This window comes from Glycine soja, chromosome 8 (assembly GCF_004193775.1).
Source record: "Glycine soja cultivar W05 chromosome 8, ASM419377v2, whole genome shotgun sequence".
Classification (NCBI taxonomy): Eukaryota; Viridiplantae; Streptophyta; class Magnoliopsida; order Fabales; family Fabaceae; genus Glycine; species Glycine soja.
The window spans coordinates 5531091-5547877 of record NC_041009.1 but is presented as its reverse complement, the minus strand read 5'-3'; the positions used below and the strand labels follow the sequence as shown (position 1 = coordinate 5547877).

The following is a 16787-nucleotide window of genomic DNA, read 5'->3' as shown; positions in this document are numbered from 1 at the left end:
AAGATATTAGCCTCTCAAAACGTGGTGAATTAAGTTTTGAATTTTCATTAGAAGGGATGTTTACATTTAATCTTTAATTAATGAGAATTGGATCTAATGGAAAAAATTGCATATGAAAGAAAAGACTTGTGAGAAAAAAAAACAAAAAAAAAAGGTAATCTTCGTTAAAAGAGATATCCACAATTAGTGTTCGATCGTGTTTGCATATGAAAGAAAAGACTTGTGGGAAAAAAAACAAAAAAAAGCTGTTTTATATTAATTATTTTAGAATGTTAAAGTAAAATATAATTTATGAATTAAAAAAAAATTATTTTTCCTGAATTTGCTTTTGAAAAAGGTAATACTAAGGATCTGAGGTAAAAAAACATCAGATTTAATAAAAAAGAATTCAATTTTATGAATACTTATTTTAAATAAGAATACTCTTTCCATTTTAAAGACTATGTGATTATAAAATCTGAGTTTAAGTGATGATTTAACACAAGAAACTTTTTTTGGTAATACTGTATGTACCCAAAGAAAATAAATCATTGTATATGTTTTTTTCTTCTTATTTCAATCAACCGAGGGAGAATACTAATACTCTTTAACAAAAAATAAAAAGAATCTAAAACCATTTTTTTTAGGATTAATGAAGACTATAAAATCCCAAATCACTTAATAGTTTCTATTCTAACATACTCCTTAAATACATTATTTATTGTCCTTAAATACATTATTTATTGTTAAGTAAACTTTATTAAAAATATAAAAAATGTAATTCTCACTTTTTATTATTACCAATCATATAAAGATTAATATATACTATTTTTTGGTAGAATTAGTGAAAACCATAATAATCCTAAACCACCTTATAATTTCTATCCTAACACATTTTTTTAAACAAACTCTTTATTGTTAACTAAACTTGATCAAAATTGATTTTTACTTTTTATTAAATGTGTTAGTCGTGATTTTGCAAATTTTAATTTATTTTAACTAATATTAGAAAATATTATGTTAAAAGGAGATTTATTTATTTTTAAAATAAAATTAAGTGTTGTTGGAAGAGGTGCAAAGTTTGGTGGACATTTGCTGTTTAAAATACTACTTTTCAGCTTTAGAAAGACAAAAATCATCTCTCTCCAAAAAAGGGAGAGAAAGTAGATGTATTTTAGAGAATAAACGGCATTAGTTGAACAAATGAAATTATGGATATACAGAACAGTTATGCACCAACTCAGATCTATTGAAAGGACAAAAAAGGGAGAGATTGCTGGCTTCAGAGAGAATTTAAAATGCACAACTCATTTAATGGGGTGGTACTGATCAGAAACTCGCCTCGGGGGCAGCTTACGCAATATGAAGAGCACCAGCGCTGATGGAACAATCTCTACCAACTGCACTCAAGAAAGAGAGAACCATTCAGGCTGAATTAGAATAGAAGGGTCTTTTAAGCATGAAATATTATAAATATTGATCTTTATATCAAGTATATGAAGTCCCTCTCGCATATTGAGAGTGTCAAGAAGTATATTCCTAGAGGAACACTTACACATGATACTAGTTCCAATGCATTCTTAGTTTATATTACTGGAAATCATAATTGGTAATATAAGCTAAGAATTACATTTTCGGATCTATCCTTAATCATATTTATTGAAGATGGTGCACGTATTTGAATTTAAGAGTTTTTTTTTTTTTTAAATAATAGCATTACAAAAAGTTGAATTAGTTAAAATTTATTTATATTTAAATCCATCAAACTTATATTTGAATCCAAAGACAATATAATGACAATATGATTTTTAAGGTAATTATTTAATAAATTAACAAACTTATAAACTTATACATATATGACAATCAAATTGTGATTGAATAATAATATAAAAATCTTGACTTTAATGCATCGGCTAACATTTATTTTTTTTAGTAAATCAAATGATATTTTAGTACACCATATAAAGCAGTCATTATTTTAGGAGAGCAATTTAATTTAATGTGCAGTCACATGATATATAACTAAGCACGATTCCCTATTCCTCCCTGGCTGACTAAGAAATACAATACGATGTTGACTTACCAAATAGTACATTAGGTTAAGAATGGGATGGTCCAAGACATCAAGATCTGAATTCTCATCAAATGCAGAAAGTGCAAGCTACGTTAAAGGTGAAAACAAAATCTTTTCAGAAAACAAAAATATTCAAATACATGGAATAGTTTTAAATGTGAAGGAACTCACCAAAGCACATCTTATCAGGAAACAAGTGCAACAAATACTTGTAACAGATCCAACCTGCCAAGGTGGAAAGTTAGGCACCAACTGCTTTTGCCAGAGTTTTTAAGTCATCAAACAATTTTTACCTCACTTGGAACATTGTCTCAATGTGATATTTAAGGATATACTTCCTCTCTAAGGTTGAAAAACATAAAGCAACTCATACTTTAGCTACAAACCTCGTAAAGTTTCTTTTGACGGCCTCTGGATTCTATGGGAAAGCGTCTCAACAAGAAAAACAACCTACAACATTCTGAGCAGGTTAGTGTTCATTTGTTCAATATGACCTAACAAGGATTGTGCCATCTGAAAGACAGCAGCTTACCTTCCACCATACAATAAAAATGCAAGAGCCGCAAAGAATGATATAACTGCAAAAGAGCATTAAAGCAAAGGTCACAATACCAAACAACTATACATGAGAAGTTTCTGAGTAGTAATAATTCATTATATATACTCATTCTAGTTTTAATTTTAAGATCAATGTATGAGGGCAAGATGAAAATTAAATTTTGACACAAAAAGTCATCAACTAAAATAATTAATGTTGATAGAAATAACCTGCAAGGAGGAGTTTTGCAGCTTCCAAACCAGCTGCAGTTTTGCTTACACTCATGTAAATCCAGAGGCAGACCTATTATTATCAGGGTGAGAAGATTAAAATAAAATTATTAAATTAACTAGTAAGAATTCTTATTTTAAGGACTAGAATGGTGGAATGGTGAACAAGATTGTGCACTTGCCTGTATCAAGTAAATAAAACCATTGATAATAAAATAAGATGGCCTAAGTTTCTGTGCCGGTTCACTTCTGGCCTGAAACACATTTGAGGCACATAAATGGAATATAACTTACCACATATCAACAAAAAAAATGACTGTTAATGTAGTTCTCTCAAAAGAAAGTAAACATACCTGGTGATATATCTCAGCCCAGAACAAGACAAGTAATGTATAAGTAGAAAAAAACAGAAGACCAGGAACCTCCATTAGCACCTGCTCTAGTGCCTATAACACGATATGATAATAGGTCAGAACATGAATAGAAACAAATAAGGTAGATATAAGTTGAATTGTCAACGGGAAAAAAGAAAAGGTGGAAAAAAAAAGAAAAATGAAGTGCAAGCAAAAGGGCTGTCAATTTGTTATTTTGCAGGTAATCAGGTTATTTACATATTTCCTTATGAAACTGCTTGTTTTTTTATTCTTTTTGGGAGGGATCATCAAGTGTTTAAGGTCCTAGGCAATCTCAAGGTAACAAGTAGATGAGTTTTTCAATTTATGAGAAAGAGTTAACAAAAACTCACTTGTTTTATAAATCATAGTGGAAAACTGTAAATGTGTAATGGACCTCATAAACTCTGGTAAGAAAATACAATTGACCGAGAACTCTAAAGTCATGCTCTTTTGTTCTTTACCAACACAACATAAAAAAATGTTGACGAAACTAAAGTATTTTCATAGTCACGTCCAATTGGACTATCCTTTAAGGGAGTTCTGGGATTTGAGACTTTTAAATGAAAAAAATATGATTAGAGGGAAGTGACCAATTGAAACGTAATCTACAAAACACTACACTCTGTATCAATAATATGGTTAAGAAAAAGTATTTTCATAATCCATATTTCATTCCAAATTTAGACACCCAATATCCAACCCTAACCTAAGACACGATATGCTCTATTTTTATCCTACTTCCCTAACCTACCAAGCACCAACGCAATAAATGAAGTGGGATTAATGCATAAATTCCAGTAGGTGAGATTTAACTATTTAAGAATAGAAAAAATACCTTTGGTCTAATTGCAAAAACACTTCTGTAAAAACCGAAAAGGACAGCCCTCACTGCAAATGTAACAAGGATTCATCAAGCATAAATTCAAAACAAATAAGTTAACAGAGCTGTTTATAGAGTATTCACTACTCTTACTTACATCCATTGACAACAAAATTCATCAAATGGAAAACCTTCTGCGTTGTCCACCCATACTCAGGTACCCTCCTTTGAATTCGTACCAGTTGCACCTGAGAATAAACAAGTTATGATTATTGATTCCTTTGACAAAATCTGGCTTGGAAACAAACACCCATAAGCACACATTCTACCAAGTTCCTCACTAAATTCACATCTCAAGCTGCAAAAGATAATAGTTCATATTTCGCAAGAGAAGTCTATGTTTTCTAAGCTAAACTGGTTCATAGGGGTTGCAAAACAATGACCCTGATGGAGAAACATCAGGGCTGGATCATCAAAATCTGGTCAGTGGTTAAAGTTCAAACCTTGTTGGGATTTGATGTTATGGGGTGGTGTCAATTGTGTAGTATATATAAGTTCAGACCAAAGCCAAAACAGATAAAGTGATTAAAAAACAAACAATGCGTATCCAAGGCCATAATGAAAAAAAAAACTTGTTCATTTTTCTCAAGGCTCAAGATTTTCCATGAAAATGAAAGAAGAATACCAACCAGGGCAACAAAGGAGACCAACGTATAAGCGGCACAAAGGGCATAGTAAGTGCCTCTCTGCCATTGATCTGAGTAATCAATCTGGTTCCACCATTGAAGTGCACCCACAAACTCATGAGCCTCTCCTTCTATGAACCCAAAGCTCTTTGTCCTGAGTCCAAATGCCATAATTGGATTTGGAACAATCACAAAGGAATTATTAATTACTCTAATAACAATGAAGAATCAAGAAGAAGAAGAAAGAAGAAGAAAGAAGCAAAAGGGGAAGTTCTTTTCGGTGTACAACATGGGAAGAAGTTAATGGAATGTCACGTGGCTATGTCCCACATCGTACACGTAGGTGTCCCGTCTTACACGTGTGACGTCGTGGCATATTCGTTTATTATGCAGAGGACATGGTACTATGCTTTGCTTTGTTTGAAGGGATTACTACGATGATGTTTGATTGATGCCAAGTTGCCAACAACAACTTTTGGTTTTGTCTCATCAAAAGGGTTTATCTTTTGACTTGACTCTATCATATTCCTCCGATCAATCAGTGCACATATGGTTGACCCTTTCGTGCACCAAAGTTTTTTAATTTTTATATTCCTAATGTGGGTGGGTTAATTATTAAAATACTTAGGCCTTTAGTGGGTTTTTTCCCCCTATAAAAACTCATCTTTGAGTCAACGGTTCAGAAGTTTAAGTTAATTAAATAAAATATGTGAGTCGTTATAAATTATTTGCTATTATTTTTAATTTTTACTGATAAAAAACTCATCTTTGATATACTTTTTGTGAAAATGTTTATACAAGTATCTATTAATATGTCATTAAATCGAGTTAAAAAATGTTTTCTTTGCTGAATAAACAATGTGTGCGCTTATAAAATTTAAAATGAATTTGTTTATCTCTATACTATCATCTAATTAAAAATGATAAGCCTATAACACATATAGAAAACATTCCTATTCGCAACAAACTCACAAAAATCTTAAGGTTTATAACTCCAAACCTAACATTCGTAACAGGAGCAAAGTAAAATTATAACATATAAAAGATATCTGTAACGAATGGTCTTAAACCAATTAAACTGGGTTATCTTATTGTTCATATTTATAAAATTTTAAAAATTTCATTATTTACATTATATGTTTTATGTTTTTTGAAAAAATATTGTTATCTTTTATAAAATTATTTTACACTAACAAGTAATTTTTCTTATAAGATTTCTTACTCTTTTGAGTGTAATTTTCATTTAAATACTGAAAAATTGTAATATTTTCAGATGCTTAACCTAAAAAAAATGATACTGAAAATACTCCTCTCTACGTATGTTATTTATGTGCAATTATTAGAGTTCGATATAATCATATTTTAAGTCCTCCTTCTGTCCCTTTTAAGATGATTTTTTTTAATAATAGTTGAACCACATGAATCCATGTAAGTAATATATATATATATATATATATATATATATATTAATTATGTCCTTAGTTTTATAATTAGTTATGATAATTTGATGGGATCAAATAATTTTCAGGTTTTTGGTTCAATTCTGGGGTGTATTATCAGACAGATCGGTTTAGTTTTTAAAATTATGATTGAATTCACCCAATAACAAAAAATTAGCAAACTAAATAATTCTGATGAAAAATTACAAAAACAATTTTTCAACTAAAGTAACTAGAGTTACTACGGATAAAAAAAAACTAGAGTTACTTGCCACACTGTAATTCTTACTGGAAACGCATGGAGGCGCTAAGGGGCCAAACACGTGTTTTTCATCAAATAGTTTTAATATAATGCAATTTAATCATTTAATTTTCTCTGGTGATTGTGTAGGGGACCTATTGTAAAATGGATAAATAATCACTTTAATGCTACAAATTATTGTTATTTTGATTTTTAAAAGTATTAAAATTTTAAAAAGGTCTCTAAAAGTATAATTAAGAAACTCAACAAAAAAATGATTTTAATTGAGTTTCTTAAACCAATTAAACTATCTTTACATGTTGATGACAAGTTATACTTCAATTATTATCATTTTAGTCTTTCATCTGATTGTCATTTGTATATTGCCGGTTGTTATATATGCAGTGGATTGCACATATACATCATTAACTACACATAAACAAATAGCATATCACCCAAGTATAAATATTAATTTTAATGAAAATCTTTTAATATTGAAATTTTTATACTTTGAAGTACTTAAGTGATACTAAATTACACTTTGGGATATTGACAATTCACCCATTGTAAAGTTTGAAAACATACATAAGTAATGGGAAAGGTTGAAGAGATATAAGATAAGTGAGATGATTAAGTTAAAATGAAAAAATAAAATAAAATAGAGAAGTTGAACTAAAGTTTATGAGAAACTGATACCAGTGCCTATTATTATAGGAATGAATCTAGCATGCCACCATCTTTTAACTGCATCTAAAATTAACCCACGAGACTTGACATTTATTTGTCGTCAATTGCAGATTTGTATACTTTTGTATTTAGACTTCAGAGGTGGCAGGGAGGGCAGGAGAATTAATGACCCGAGCGAAAAATCTAACTTGCATCTTTGACCAGATCCAATCTTTTCTAAATATCATTATATGGAAAGATACACTATATTGCAAGAACCAAAAGGATTCGTTTTTTAAGTGTATTTTATTTTAAGAATCATGTTCTCGTAAATATTATCAATTTTATAAACATGTGTTTTAATTATGAATTTTATCCTTAATTTATTTTAAATGAATCAATTTCGTATTAAATTTTAAAATTTTTAATTTGATTATTCAATTCTTAAAAATACATCAGTTCCTTCGGGTAAATTGGTGTGGACAATATTAGGATAAAATTTTTTATGGTTTCATTTACAAATAGTAGAGTGACAATTATATTTTTTGCTGCACTTCATAATTGAAGTCATTGTTGTAATAACTTTATACCACTCCACTAAACAAAGGGGTAATTTTTTTTCGCACAATTCATATTGTAAGCGTAAAATATTTATAATTTCACCAACTAATTTTTGTCCAAGAAATCTTAACTGAATACTTTTTTTTAGCAAAATTTCATTTTTTCAATCATATTTTTTGTCCAAATATAAATTCGAGACTTTATTTAAAAAATATAAATTCAGTTTTATTCGAATAAATGAAAATGACTTGTTAGTAAACAAAGGAGTATTGTTGTGTAATTTGCTTTGTATGTGCGGCAAGAAAGAGAATATATGTAGGTTGAAAAATTTGGCCGAACTCCCCAAGGCCAGGGGTGAGAAACTCTAACCATTAACCAATGCCAAAACAAAACGAAAAAATACTACAATACAATTAGGCTCGTTCGTTGTTGGGTTTATAGGAAGGAAGGAACTAACTATGTTATGAAGTGAAGGTGAATCCTTCAAAACAAAAACAGCTGTAATAATCAAACAAACAGTGTCAGCAATAAAAACAAAGGACACTCAGAAACTGCAAAAGTCAATAAGGGCAACCTATGCCTTTTGGCCCCTATTCATTCATTCCATTGCACACAACACAACACATCACAAAGACTTTCTCAAACAAAACCAGACGGTTGTCTAGTCTTCCAACCTTCCCCATATTCCTATTCCTATTCCTATTATATCAAAAACAATAAATAAATAACACTTCTTCTTCTTTATATATATATATATATATATATATTTTTTTTTTTTTCTCTTCCCCTCTTTTTTCACCCTTCAACACTAAATTAGAGACGACCCACTTTCCTTGCAGATCTTTTTCCAGGGAAAAGTTTGGATTTTTTGATCGGTAAGAGAGTTTTTTGATTACCATGTTCGGAATTTCCCCCCTTTTTTATTTTTTTTCTGGGGTGATTGAATTGCTTGTTTTTTTTTTTTTTTTATTGATCGGCTTTTTTTTTGGAATTTCCTTTTTTGGGAAGTTTTGGACTTTCTCTCACGTTGAGTTGTTTTTTTTTTTTCAGTTTTGTGATAAGAGTTAGATGTTGAGTGATAGACGGAAAAGTTGAGGTGGGGTTGGATTATATGGATAGTCTTTGTTGCTTCAGCTCTTTCAGTCAGGTGAGGAATTCTCTCCCTTTGTAATATTTTCTTTTTTCCTTTTTCTTTTTTGCTTCTCTTTTTATATAGGAAATAATCAATCTCCATGTAATGATGTCATGTGCTTAATGGCTGCTTGAGAGTTGAGAATCAAGTTCTGGTGATGTGCTTGTGAATTGACTTGGTTTGAGACTTTTCCAAATTTTATTTTCCTAATCTTACTTGATGAAAAATGTTTTGTTTATTGATTGTTTTTGTGTAATAACAGTTGTCTAGAACCCTTCTAAAAGCTTAAGCTTTTGAGTAGAGGCATAACAATGGTTTTAGACAGTGCACATGCCTTCTTTACCTCATGCTGGCATTTAGTTATAAAGAATAGTGAGGTCTTGAAGAATGTTCCTACAATTCAAGGATTTTCTTTCCTTGTTTTTGGATGTACATGTACTTAACAAGTATATTTAGGAGCTGGTGACTCAATGCTTGCCTTTTGAATATGATATAGTCCTAGTGAGAGAGTCAAAATATGAAATGAAAATTGTGGAGAGAAGCTTTCAAATCACATGATTTCCGATTAAGCTAAAGAAAGAGTATATGGAATGCAAATTCTTGGACACGTGCTAGCATTGACTTGGATGTGAAAATTGGCAATCATACTATACTAAAAGGTTATGTGGTTTTGGTATCTTCTATTAACATGCAAAGTGACTGGAAAGTTGGAGATGTAAAACATGAAATTTAGATAGAGTGGATGAAATGGATAAATGCCTGTTATTTGTGATCAATAGGTGCTCATCAGGCTTAAAGGGAGATTTGGCTAAATAGCTATAAGACCAAATATGTTTTATGGTATGGTATGTTGGGTGATGAAGTGCCAACCAGAGCACAAGTATTGCATGAATGAGAATTGGAGGATGGATGTACTTGCTAGATAAGATGGGATTAATAATGGATATTATAGAGAGAAAGTAGGAATACCTCCAATTGAGGAAAATATGACACAATCTTTTGCCTGACGTGGTTTGTCCATGTGTGGAGGAAAACAATTGAAGCCCCTGTAAGAAGCATTGATTAGATGGAGGATAGACCAAAAGTGAGGATAATGGAAGACCAAGGAAAACTCCAAGAGAAAACATTGAAAAAACCTATATCTAAAAGGGCTTTCTCATAATTTGGATTTAAAAAGAACATATTTGTATTTTATGATTCAGGTAATTGACTTCTTTTGGTGGGAAGAGACTTTTTTTTTTTGTTGTATATGTAATAGAGGTTGCACAGAATAAACTCTTGACCACTTGGTCATAGGAGCACTAATTCCGAGTAAGATCATCTTCTGTTTCTCTCAAAAGATTGAACCAATATGATCTTCACTTCTTATGAAGTATTTTTCACTTCAAAGTTCAAAGTATGTTTCTGCCTTGGTGATCATTCCACTGGATCTTCCCCATTAAAGGTGGGCAGTTCCACTTTCTTAACTGTCATACAATATGTATCCAAACCTTGGAAATTTGAATCTGACCCCAGGTTGGAAGAATTTTTTTCCTTATGATTGGAATTCTCATTCTACTCCATTGTTTTCTTCCCAAACAGACTCACAGCGGTACTGCAAAATGATGATGGCTGGAATAATGTTCTGTCAGAAGAGCTACTGATGGTTGGCATGATGCATGTCCATGAGAGCAATTGATGGTTGGAATGAGAAAATTTGAATCTTCTGAATTGGCTTGATAAACAGATAGAATCATCAGGAAGAGGACATGATGAATGACATACCAATAGAGCTAACAAATTGAGACAAACAGCCAAAAAAATACCAACCAATTTAGGAATAAGAACCAAGTAGCTATAATATAGCCTAATGGACAGAAATGAGCCCAAGAAGGCGAATGCAGATAAACCCATTTAGGAAGGAGTTAATTTGAGGAAAAAGAGAGAGAAATAAAGCTAAACACAGGCAATAAAACAACACCCATTGCAGGAATAAGACCCAAACAAGTCCGTTACAAGGTGGAGAAGTGCAACCAATTGGATAATACAAATGTTATCAAACAGTAGGAGTGTCAGATTCTTTGACTCAGCAGCAGATATAGTGATGCAGTCAGATTATCAGAGATGATGCCATGTCAATTAACTGTCCTAAAAGCTTAAGCTATTAAGTGAAGGCCTAAAAATGACTTTAGTTTTTTTTAAGTTAACCTGAAAACAAGTTGGTTCAAGTCAACCTAGTGAATATGAGATCATTAATTTTGTTTCTGACTTTGTCTTAGTGATATCTTCCAACTTATGTTCTCTTTTGGTAATCACAGATGTAAAGTTTTTCTTTCCTTTAATATATATTATTAAAATGTTAAAAAAAGACAAGACCAATATATTCTCTGTTATTGTATTTTAAATTCTCTATTTTTAGGTGGTTGGAGGGCGTTCTTCATGTAACTCTGGCAAAGGCAAGAGCAGTCAGTCCTCAGTCAAGTATGGCTATAGCCTAGTTAAAGGGAAAGCAAACCACCCGATGGAGGACTATCACGTAGCAAAATTTGTCCAGTTCGAAGGGCGAGAGCTTGGGCTTTTTGCTATATATGATGGACACCTGGGTGACAGTGTACCAGCCTATTTACAAAAGCATCTGTTTTCTAACATCTTGAAGGACGTGAGTTGTTGAATCAAACCAAAGATATGCATTTATTACCTTGATCTCATCTGATTTATCTGGAAAAAGGATTTTGCGTCCTTCCTATCTTATACTGCATATAGCATGACAATTATCTTTCTGTTCTCAACTTCACATACTTTTTTTTTGCAATATCAACCATATAAAAGGATAAGTCATTTTAGTTTTAATGCCTTTTGCTGTAACTATGTTTATGATTGCGAATTTGTGATTCATTACCCAGGAGGACTTCTGGAATGATCCATTCATGTCCATTTCTAATGCATATGAGACAACAGATCAGGCAATTCTTTCTCACAGTCCTGATTTGGGGCGAGGAGGATCAACTGCAGTAACTGCAATTCTCATAAATAATCAGAAATTATGGGTAGCCAATGTTGGAGATTCACGAGCTGTTGTTTCAAGGGGAGGGGTGGCTGGACAGATGTCAACTGATCATGAACCCAATACTGAGCGGGGCAGCATTGAGACCAGAGGTGGCTTTGTCTCAAACATGCCAGGTTCTTCAATTAACCCTGTGTTCTATGAGCTGTTGCTTTGGATGTTACAATGCTGATTTATCTTTTCATACTATGAGATTTCATACATATCTTAAATGTTCCCTGAATTTTAATTTTTGAAGTAATTGTTTTATCCAAATAAGCTCATTGGTAGCTATGGTCATAGCTTACCGTAAACAATTGATCAAATAATGATATTGTACTTTATGCATAAAAATATCCTAGTTTTTGATTGTTTCCTACTTTCCTTTATTGTCATACAATAAACTTTGATCCAGTGCTTTGTTAGTATATCTTAAAACTCGAACAGCAGCATCCCAGTTACTAGTATATGGGGATTGTGAACTGACTTGTTACTCCCATGACAAAAGGGATGTTTAGTTTGGTCCTTTGTTTTCACCATTTTCTACACAAAAATTTGAAAACAGGAAAGAAAGCATAGCAAGATAATAATTTTGCAATTATTAGTGAAAACAAAAAAGAAAATTCCGCAAACCAAACCAATCTCTGATAGGCATGGCAACGGGGCGGGTCGGGGTCGGGTTTTGCTTACCCCACCCCCACCCCCACCCCCGACTTCCCATTTCCCTCCCCGCCCCCGCCCCCGCCCCCGCCCCCGAAACCCAACGGGGGTGTATATTTACTCCCTATCTCCGTCCCCGACGGAGTCGGGTTTTCCCCGCCCTGCCCCGGCTCAGACATATTTATAAAATTTTATTAAAAAATATAATTTTTCATAAAATGAAAAATATAATTTTAAATAACAACCATAACATATTTTTAGATTGTACATGACAACATAAAATCCAATCCAACACTAGCATAAAATTCAATCTAATAATTTCATGTTTTAATGTGTTATATATATGTAATGATATTTTTGTGAATTAATTATTAGCGGGGCGGGTATTAATAATTCCATCCTCGACCCCGAACCCAACTCTGACTATCGGGAAAACCCGATCCCTACTCCGATCCCGACACCGACCCCGGTCAATTCGGATTTTTTCCGTCAAAATTGGGGCGGGTTCAGGGCGGGCCCCACGGGTCCGGGCCCTGTTGCCATGCCTAATCTCTGATAGCTTTAAGGATTTGAATATAGCCACTGATCAGGTAATAAACAAATAAGTTACTATTTGGCTCCACAGGACTATTGGTTGGATTAAATGCAACATCCCAGTCCCTTTAAGTATATTTAAGGTGTACTTCCTTTATGAAATAACAATAGTCATCTCTTGACTAGGCAACATCAGTACCATTAACCTTTCCAAGTCCTTTTGTCGATATTACTGATATTGTTCCTGATTTTAATACTTGTCAGAAGTCATATTTGTATTCCTTCATATGATCCAGTCAGGATTTTGTCCCTTTAACCAGATTTGATTTGTTGCTAAACTTGGTGAGTTTGGACTCTAAGTGTGATGAATAAAATGGAGAATACGTGTGTGGTGCATACTGTGAATTTATTTCATTAGAAACAACATTTTTCTTGTGGATTAGGGAAAGCCACCATTTGAGGATTGTTGGAATTACCTGAAGATTTAGCTAGACAGTGCTAAGTTGTGAAGCTTATAAAACGGAGAAGAAAGAAGGGGGTATGAGAAGGTCCATTTAGGTTTTGGTTTAGACTTTTAGTTCCCAGTTTATGGAAAAGGCAGAAGAAATATACTGTTGGGACAATTAATGCAACAATACAAAATTAATGGAAAGGTCCACTTAACGTTTCCAAATGGTCATTGTTGTTACAAAAATGGTTATTGGTTCTTCACCTCTAATTTCGTATTCTTAATGCTGATAAAAAAAAATAAAAATTTCGTATTGTTAATAGTCCTTCCCATTGTTAGCCCCTTTTCTTTTTGTGTACTATACACTTCATCGGTAGTGATTGTAACTGAATGTGATTGCCAACTTATGAAAGAGAATATGAATGCATACAAAATAGTAATTTCATTATGCCAATTTACATTTGAGTCACTAGCATTTCTCTACCTCGGTTTATTGATTGAATAAGATTTTATCCCATATTGACTTGAGATTATGTAACAGTTTTCATGTACAAAATTTGCAAAAAGTTATAAATATTCAGATTTGCTAACTCCAACTAGAGTTGCTTCTGAAGTTCTTGGTTGTAAGAACCGAACTCAAGGAAGGTTCATGGTTGGAGTGATCTGACATATAAGCAATTATATACATATATATATCACAAGAATAATTTTTTATATGATAACTTTATTATACAATTACTATCAAATTAAAAGTTCTTTATCATATAAATTATATCTATAACATTACTTTGAAATGATTTAGTATTTTTGACATAAATAAAGAATCATTTAATCACATTAACAGGTTAAGATAAATAATAATAAAAATTACATTCTATAGGAAATTATTGTGTAGTATAAACAGGTGTGTCAAATTTACACCAAGGTCAATTGATCACGCAATATAAGTGTGAAAAATACTGTAGTGATTCCTTTTTGTTTGAATGCTTTCTATTTTGTAATAATTTCTTCATGTTGTGGGTTATCTCAGGAGATGTTGCAAGAGTGAATGGGCAGCTAGCAGTTTCTCGAGCTTTCGGAGACAAAAACCTCAAAACGCACTTGCGATCTGATCCTGACATTCAGTATACTGACATTACCCCAGATGTTGAGCTTTTGATACTTGCTAGTGATGGTCTATGGAAGGTTTTTGATTATTCTCTTTGTCTATTTTTTTGTGAAGGCAAAACTGCACTTTTCATTCCTTAACTTTACCGTAGATTTTTTGTGTCCTACAACTAATCTCATTTCATTTTTATTCCAAATTTTTTCTCTGATCCCAAAGTTTGTCCCAAGTCCCAACTATCATCTAGGATTTCATTTCATTATCCTCCCAAATATTTTCTCCAAGAGAAAGGCTAATAACATAATATTCCAAACACACTATTATTGTTTAAAATTTATTAAGAATCACTAAATTATGTGGGTCTCACTCCTAGTTTAATGAGCCTTATACATGATTTTGTAGTTTCTAATAAATTTGTCAGTAATTGAGAGTGTGTAAAAAAGAATGCTAGAGTGTGTGCTATTATCACTTCTCTTTTCCTCAAATACTAATCTAAAAGGAGTGCACTGTGATTTGTGCATGTGCTCGTATTTGATGTCATACTTGCAAGTTCCATTAGCATTTTCAGTGGGTTAGTGATTGGAATGGGTGTTGAAAAGACTAAGGCCTTGTCTGGATAAACTTTTTGATAAAAACTTGTAGAAGATAAGAAGAAGGAAAAAAACTTCCCTTATAAGGTAAAATTAACTTATGCATGAGTTAAAATCAGCTTTTGAGAAAGCTAATTAAGATAGCTTCTAAAAATTAGCTTATGCATAAGCTATTTTTAGCTTATGGGAGTAACTTGCTTATTTTTTTTTCTCATACAATGGAGGAGTTTATCCAATCACGACCTAAGAACAAAAATGAAACAAAAAATGATAATGTTAGGGCATGACAAAACTTAGATTCAGTTTCTTAGGTGTTGTTCTTCAATCAGAATTAGAGTTCAATATTGATAATCTACATAATTAAAAGTTTGCATCAAACAACACAAGCATGCATTAAACAACACCTAAGGAACTCTTGAGTTTTGTCCATTAGGGAATTAGGCAAGTAAAAAACCATTACTTTTTTTGTAAATAACTATTTCATGCACTTAAGATTTTCATTTGGAAAATGCTCATTGGTGCGAATTTGTACTTATACAAATATTTTGATAACCACTCACCACCTTTGATCAAAGGCTTTGTTTTTAAAATTTCTTATTTAAAATCAACCGATTAGATTTAAGCATTTGTTTTCGTACAGTTCGTGCAATTAATTTTCGCACAATATAGCATTACTGTTTTTCATTTATTCCAGGTAATGGCAAACCAAGAAGCTGTTGATGTTGCAAGAAGGATAAAGGATCCACAAAAGGCAGCGAAACAACTAGCCACTGAGGCATTGAACAGAGACAGTAAGGATGATATTTCCTGCATTGTAGTTCGTTTCAAGGGTTGAAAAAGGGAACATACATACTCTCTAAATTCAGGGTATATATATTCTACATATCAAGATGCAATTCCATACTCATGAAATCCATTATCATTTTGGAATTTCCTGCAAAAATAGGTTTTGTCCCATCCCTTCATATGTAAAAATATAAAATTTAAGTTCTTGAATTTAGGCCGTGCCGTTTAGTATTTATTGATTTCCTCGTTGTGTAGAATCATACCATCATAATTTTTCTTTCAAATATGCATTGTTATGTCATGGAGCAGTGTGAAGAAGATGGCAGCAGTTTATACATTGAACATGGGATTTGTGCATTTGTTTTAAACTGAGTGTATGCTATAGTTGAAAATGACCCTAGCTTGAGTTTGCTTGATCTGGCTACAATTCAAGCGAGTATAGCAATTGTTTGAGACATAAAATTGTTATTTTGCTCCCATTTTCCATTTTTTCTCCTCTTTTTTGAGGGGTATATTTGAAAGCTCTATCAATTCAATTGTTCAAAGTATTCAGCTACTTGAATTAAATCTAGATGATTGATGAACGTTACTTCTTGAGATGTTTGCCGGGAAAAATCGTTGCTGGTACTTCTTATTTCTTGTATTTACAAATGGAAGACTAACTATTGATTAATTTTTAAGAGAAAATAGCGCTTCATGTGTACTGATGATGCGTGAGTGTCGATTTCATTTTATAATTTAGAATTTAAAATTTAAGGACTATAGATATTTTATATTTTCAACTAATTAGAGATCATCATTTGGTATGATTTTTTAAGGGAACTAAACTTACCATCAAAATTGACAAGATTTTTTTAATAGGTATAAAACCGAAATGATCG

At 32.1% G+C, this 16787-nt stretch overlaps 2 protein-coding genes across 3 annotated transcripts; one reads left to right on the top strand and one right to left on the bottom strand.

The window, feature by feature from the left end:
- Window positions 1–1089: 1089 nt before the first annotated feature.
- Window positions 1090–4995, bottom strand: LOC114423185 (tobamovirus multiplication protein 1-like). Its single transcript, XM_028389837.1, has 11 exons — window positions 4726–4995; window positions 4194–4284; window positions 4052–4104; window positions 3175–3267; window positions 3004–3075; window positions 2822–2894; window positions 2586–2631; window positions 2440–2503; window positions 2225–2278; window positions 2063–2140; window positions 1090–1379 (listed from the first exon to the last, which is right to left on the bottom strand). The coding sequence occupies exons 1-11, from the start codon at window positions 4891–4893 to the stop codon at window positions 1287–1289; spliced, it is 885 nt and encodes a 294-aa protein (XP_028245638.1). The 5' UTR covers window positions 4894–4995; the 3' UTR covers window positions 1090–1286.
- A 3252-nt stretch (window positions 4996–8247) lies between these two features.
- Window positions 8248–16454, top strand: LOC114421397 (probable protein phosphatase 2C 9). 2 transcript variants are annotated; one of them, XM_028387292.1, is made up of 6 exons: window positions 8248–8504; window positions 8680–8776; window positions 11160–11399; window positions 11644–11920; window positions 14456–14610; window positions 15815–16454. In XM_028387292.1, the coding sequence occupies exons 2-6, from the start codon at window positions 8741–8743 to the stop codon at window positions 15953–15955; spliced, it is 849 nt and encodes a 282-aa protein (XP_028243093.1). In that variant the 5' UTR covers window positions 8248–8504; window positions 8680–8740; the 3' UTR covers window positions 15956–16454. The 2 variants fall into 2 exon arrangements, with proteins under 2 accessions (XP_028243093.1, XP_028243094.1); XM_028387293.1 differs by lacking the exon at window positions 8248–8504 and adding an exon at window positions 10343–10441.
- Window positions 16455–16787: the final 333 nt, after the last annotated feature.